General features: G+C 36.8%; 1 protein-coding gene and 1 pseudogene across 1 annotated transcript; one reads left to right on the forward strand and one right to left on the reverse strand.

Annotated features, from left to right (window-relative positions):
* Positions 1–3,090: 3,090 nt before the first annotated feature.
* Positions 3,091–4,800, forward strand: LOC103930037 (NEDD8-conjugating enzyme Ubc12-like). Its single transcript, XM_009339328.3, has 6 exons — positions 3,091–3,148; positions 3,252–3,365; positions 3,674–3,782; positions 3,891–3,969; positions 4,102–4,218; positions 4,329–4,800. The coding sequence occupies exons 2-6, from the start codon at positions 3,257–3,259 to the stop codon at positions 4,482–4,484; spliced, it is 570 nt and encodes a 189-aa protein (XP_009337603.1). The 5' UTR covers positions 3,091–3,148; positions 3,252–3,256; the 3' UTR covers positions 4,485–4,800.
* A 472-nt stretch (positions 4,801–5,272) lies between these two features.
* Positions 5,273–6,739, reverse strand: part of LOC103930051 — a 5,582-nt pseudogene continuing 4,115 nt past the window's right edge.

A 6,739-nucleotide genomic window follows, 5' to 3' on the forward strand; every position in this document is an offset into this window, starting at 1 on the left:
TCAAAACTAATTTTGTTTTTTTTTTATTTATTAAAACTTCACCTACATGTGATCAGCATATATTCAATATTAAAAAAAACAAAAAATAAAAATCTTTATTTCCACTCCCACTTTCTCTCTCTCACTCCTTCCTTTTCAATTTAAAAACAAAAACAAAAAAAATTCACACACACAAAGTGTGTAGACATGTTGCTAGTTACGTATGAATAAAGGGGCTTTCAAAATAAGTGTAAAAAGAAGTTTTTCGAATTATAGCTATTTTAATAATTTTTGAATTATTACTTTCTGGCACCCTAGGAATTTGAATCATTTTGTGCCTTTTTGGTAATTCTCTTTCATTTCTGTCATCACCATAACAAACTATTATATTTATGTTCTGCAAAATAAATTTTTATGTGCAAAATCTATTATAATTCGTATTTAAACCTTTGTAATCAACGATTTAAAACATAAATTTAAAGATATTTAAACCTTTTTTTTTTGTTTTGATAATTTTTCTTTCACCTAAATTTATACTACATATTAAAAGAACCCTCTTTGTCAATCAGAAGACGATGAAAGACTATTTAACAAAACAATTTTTTGCTATTTTTTGTTTAACCTCAACGACAAGTGATATTAACATCTCTAATTTAAAAAGGAAAATTAAAAAATATACACTAAATATACATTTTAACATCTCTACATTATTCACTAATTTTTTTACTTTTGGGCTTAAATATTCTACTAAATATACACTTGTTGCTCGATAAATCGTAAATCCACTTCCAAATACGTTATAAAGATTTCCTTGATGCTCACGGAAAATATTTTTGGAAAATGAAAAATTTGCATTTCTTACAAAAGAAACGTTGATAAATATTCACGGTTTTCAATCGATTTTGCTCATTCGTAGATAAATCACCGTTCAATCAATTTATTTTTACTTTCGCCTCTTTGTGAAGTTTTGAAAATTAACCAATGCTTGTGGTTCAAGTGGTAAGGAGCTTGCTTCCTTTAAGCAAGGTCTCGAGTTCGAGTCTTGTGAATGGAGCAGCTATCATTGGAAGAGCTTGCCCTGTGAATGGGGTTCAACCTAGCTCGAGGGATTAGTCCTCGCCTACGTGCGGGGGATACCCTGGACTCATCCAAAAAAAAAAAGTTCTGCAAATTAAGGTGAGACTTTCCGTTAAGATTCTTGAGTGCAGAACCCCATTTGACAATGTTCTAGGCCTCACTACTAAGTTTTTAACTTATTTTTTTAGTTTTCAGCTCAAATTTTCCACTAAATATAGATTTGTTGCTCAATAAACTGTAAAACTACTTCCAAAATCCTTAAAAAGTTTAAATTAATGCTTGGGAAAAATATTTTGTGAAAATAAAAAATTTGCATTTTTGTGAAAAAATATGGGTGCTAGGTTGGCTCAACTCACTTAAAACACGAGCGTACTCAGCTCATGCAAAACGAGACAAAACCGTGGCACACAAAACAAAGCGGGCTCTGTTCACAGAAAACAGGGCATGCTTCTGGCATGCAAAATGAGGAGAGCTTTATGCGCACAAATTGAGGCCAGCCTTACACGCAAAAAACGAGGCTGGCTCCATGCACACCAAAATGACGCGGGCACCATGGAAGCAAAAAAGGACGGGATTCTGGCACGCAACACCTCACACGCAGAATGAGGCGAACACAAGCACACAAGACGATAAAGGTCCTGCGCACGCAGAACGAGGCGGACTCCTAGGTGCTCAGAAAACAAGTCGGGCTCCACGCATGAAAAAATGTATTTTGAAGAACATGTATATGATAGTTTGTTGTAGTGGTAAGAGAAATAACAAAAATGATTCAAATTCTTGGGGCTAACTTTCCTTGCCCATCCTTTTCGAATGATTCAGTGTAATTGATTGTCAAAATCTCTCTAGACCCAACCGCATGGCAAACCCCACCATGATAATGAGAATGGTTTTCCTCTCCTATGAGATATTTTTTTTCAACCACTGGAGCTAAAGACGTGCCTTCTTCCTTGTTCATAGAAACCCTTTTCTAAAGAGTAAAGAGAACAAAAGCAAAAGCAGCTTGACTTTTTGGCATCCTAGGAATTTGAATCATTTTTGCGCTTTTTTGTTAATTTTTCTTTTATTTCTCCTACAATTACAACAAACTATCATATTAATATTCTTCAACATATTTTTTTTCCGTGCAAAATCTATTATAATTCGTATTTAAACACTTATAATCAACGATTTAAAACATAAATCTAAAGATATTTGAATCTTTTTTTTTTAATAATAATTTTTCTTTTACCTAAATCTAAACTACTTATTAAAGGAACTCTTTTTGTCAACCCAAAGCCTGTTTAACAGTCACCATTGAACATGAGAGGCTCTCTTCTTGAAATTCCATCTACATCTACTGCATGGAAATTGAATGATGATAGGTCCTCTCTACCAACATCACCTATCACCTCCTTTACCAAGTAATGTTCTCTCTTTCAAATTTGATTCATATCTTCACCACCCTTTTATAATTCTAATCTGTTTATTGAAAATTCAAGCAATTTGGCATTTGGGCCAACATCAACTAGCTTCAAATCGAGACCGTTCGACTGATGATGCAGTTGGGGTGAAAAAAATAAAAAAGGATTTAGATATTTGAGGTTATTTTAGGAATAATTGGGATGGATTAATAAGATTTTAGTTTTTTTATTTTTTATGATGGGTAAGATTATAATGTGGGGTGTAGAAATAATTAAAGTATTGAAATGCACCTATCTTAAACGATGATATCATTGGGTCGATTATCTCCATTTTTTCAGCTTTCATCAGCGTTGCATGTAGTTAAATATTAAGTGTAGAAATAAAGTTATGGACTTAAAGTGTCAGTATTTTAGACGTAATTAAATTAGACATGCAATTTACCAAAAAAAAAAAAAAAAAAAAAAGTTTTTTGTTTTCCAGATACAGCCGACGACATGTCGTTAATATGATTCGTATTTTGGAAAGGGAAGCCTGTGGGCACGCGAACAAGTAGCAGGAAGACAAGAATAGAGAAGAAAGGAAGACTATAAATCCATTTCATTCCTTGTCCGTCTTCATTGTGTCTCTCCCGTCTTTGCTTTCCCATTCCATTTCCTTTCCTTTTGCTTTTCTGCGGCATTTCGTCGAGCAGGTTTTCTTCGATGTTTTTGTTCACGAATTGTTTACACTTACAACAGACATGTATGGTTCATCTTATTATCCGTTTTAAATGTGTGCTTTTCTTTTAATCACAGAAACCATGATCAGGTTGTTTAAAGTGAAAGAAAAGCAAAAGGAAACAGCTGAAAATGCAAAGGAGAATGGTCTCGTAAAGAAGCAAAGTGCAGGAGAATTGCGTCTTCATAGAGGTAAATACGATTTTAGGACGTAAATATGTTATGATTTGCTGCAATGTGGTAAAAAGTTATACTCTTGCATGCATGTTAAGTTCCTAAACACACGTTTAACTCCAACGTACGTAAAGGCAAGGTTTCAGTGTTTATTTTAATTCCTTCAACCATTCCTTCAATTGTATTATGACACATAACCGAGCGTAATGACGTTCTAGGATTCATATAGCCGGCCCCACTTAGTGGGAAAAGGCTTTGTTGTCGTCGTCATCGTCGTCGTCGTCGTCGTCGTCGTCCTTCAATTGTATTATGTTGTTGTCTTGTAGATATAAGTGAGTTGAACATGCCAGAAGAATGCAAGATTTCATTCCCCAATGGAAAGGATGATTTGATGGACTTTGAGATCACCATTACACCTTACCGGGGATATTATATGTAAGTAACATTTGATCTGAAGCTTAATTTGGCTCTCTATACGTTGTTTGGATTTTGCAACTTCGATGTTATCTTACTGAATCCGACATTTTGTACCTCTTTTCGTAGGGGTGGTGGGTTTGTCTTCTCATTTAAAGTTCCCGCAGTCTACCCTCACGAGCCTCCGAAGGTCAAGTGCAAAACCAAGGTAACGAAACCTAAGTTATATCGGAACTTAACTTTCGAGTCTATTGGTTACGAACTTACGATCCAAACCATAATATATATATATATATATATATATATATCTGGTTTTGTATAATGCATACCATCTGTGCAGATCTACCATCCCAACATCGACTTAGAAGGAAACACTTGCCTCAACATTCTTCGGGAAGACTGGAAACCTGTCTTGAATATAAACACAGTTATTTACGGATTGTATCACCTATTCACGGTATCTCTAATCATAACACAAAATATTTGGTGACCTCAAACAAATTATCCGTTTTGTTGTTACTAGGTTTTATTTGGATGTGTACTCAAATCCTACATTTCTTTAAGCAGGAACCTAACCATGAGGACCCCTTGAATCAAGAAGCAGCAGATCTTTTGAGGGACAATCCAAATTTGTTCGGATTGAACGTGAGAAAATCGATCGAGGGAAACATATGGGTGGGAGGCGCCCATTTCCCTGGGTGCAAAACGGGCGACTTCTACTGATTCGGTTTATCTAGGGTTTTGCTTCTCCGTGGTCCAACCATGGTTGTCTGACGTTGAAGGTTTGTGTGTTTCTGGGGTGTTTTCTGCATTTCAGGTGAGTACTTAGTGGGGGATTGTCTTGTGGCAAATTTTCAGCCCATCTTTTGTAGCAGGAGAGTGTGTACTAGTGTAGTTTTGATCCTCCTTCCATTAATACCATGGCATCATGTTAAGGCTTGGTTTTGGCTTGACTACTTGAATTTAATTGAATCAATGTCGTGATTGCTGTTTGTTGATGGTTCGATAATTTGGAGACGCAGTTATTAATAAAACAACAATTCAACCCCAGTCATTTACGGTCTTATCCGCCAAACAGGGCACGTATAAAATCATAACTATTATACACATGATTTAGAATTTTGTTCATTCGGAGTATCGGACAAAACTTGTGAAAGCATAAGAATCCTCCTCCTCACTCTGGAACACCATAGAAAATCCTCTCCTCAAAGATGATGTTTAAAACCTGAATGTGTGAAACAAAAAATTAATAATAATTCATGTGTTGTACTGGGTTGTAAAGCACTCGAAATATGCATTGAAATTTAAATTGCCACGCGAAAGAGTGAAAATTTAATAGGGAGAAGGAAACGTGAAGATAAACTAAAATATAAGGCAATCTTATATGTTGCAAAGAACATTTGGAACCTCGTAGCTTTGTACCCTGACCCTAGCTAAATTTGTTGTTAGATACTACCCCTATATACTTCCGTTGGCGATGAAACGAGAATCCGGAAAAAGTACAGATCTTGCTAATTAAGAAGCGAATTGAGGAAACGCTTCTCCAAAACAGCTAAGAGCTCCCTGCACTGGGTCACCCCATCTAACACTCCACCACCAAGCCTTCTCACAGCTTCAACAAGCTGCCCTCTCAACCTTTGCGACACCAAACGGCTGCCTGCTGCAGTGACACACTCCCTATATAGTCGCAGGTAAGCAATGGCTACCCTCAACTCGGGGGGTAGAACAGCCAAGCAGATGGGAGATTCACCCCACTTTAAAACCCTCACAATGTTCATGTAATGTTCTTGTCCTTGCTGTATTCCGCCTGAGAAAGCTCTTTCTGACCAATGCTCCTGAAGAAACGCCCTTAGCTCAGGATTAGCATCATCATCATCACAAGACCGAGCAAATGTGTCCCCAACAGTATAAAGTTGCAGGGTCACCTAAGAAATCAGAACCAAGAAGAAATGCAACACCTTTAAGAGAATTAACACCGCCTACTCTACCAGCAGCCTTGAGAATATTAAAGCTTCGTTGTGCAAGGAGATCATCAGGAAGTTGATGAAGGAGATAGGCTGCAACATCAGCTTGGTTGCTAGAAGTTGCACCTACCAGAGCAATGCACAGTTCTGTGTCCCGGCAACCCATTTTTACAAACCACTCAACTGTTGAATAAGAAGAGTATCCAAGATAACTCTAATGATCCCAAGAAGAAGAAAATAGAACACACTCTTAAAGAAAGCTCACAAAACAAACTAGTTAGCAAAGCTTTTCTTATTTAGCTCTAGGCTTTGTATTTCCTTGGATGATTTACAATGCTTGAGAACTTGGGTATTTATAGCAAACCAAATGAATAAACTAAGATTATTTATTACCACACAAAACACATTAATTTCACCTAATTTATTTTTATTCAACCATGCCTAACATTGCCTAATTTTCCATACCTAACTTTGACATTGATTTTCAACATCTTTGACATTGATTTTCAACACTCCCCCTCAATGTCAGCTCTTCATTCTTTGCACTGTGCTGAGCAGACAGCGAAAATTTTCGAGCTTGCCTGTACTTAAACTTTTTGTGAACAAGTCCGCAACTTGATCATTTGTCTTGACCTGTCTCATCTCAATCTTTTCTTGCAGAACCTTTTCTCTGATAAAGTGGTAATGTACCTCCACATGCTTAGTTCTTGCATGAAAGACTGGATTTTCCGCCAAGCGAATTGCCGATTGGTTATCACAGTACAATGGTACTGGATAATCTACTGGTTGATGTAGATCACTCATCAACTGTACCAGCCATGCATTCTCTTGAGCTGCCATTGCTGCTGCTCTATACTCTGCTTCAGTGGTTGACAATGATACCGTCGGCTGTCTCTTGCTACACCAAGAGATGGGTCCAGAACCAAGCTTAAACACATATCCAGTTGTTGATCTCCTGGTGTCATGATCTCCCGCATAGTCAGCATCACAGTAACCAACTAACTTGCAGTCTTC

Source organism: the organism of the source record quoted next, unplaced genomic scaffold (genome assembly GCF_019419815.1).
Source record: "Pyrus x bretschneideri cultivar Hongxiangsu unplaced genomic scaffold, Pyrus_bretschneideri_v1 Contig32, whole genome shotgun sequence".
Lineage (NCBI taxonomy): Eukaryota > Viridiplantae > Streptophyta > Magnoliopsida > Rosales > Rosaceae > Pyrus > Pyrus x bretschneideri.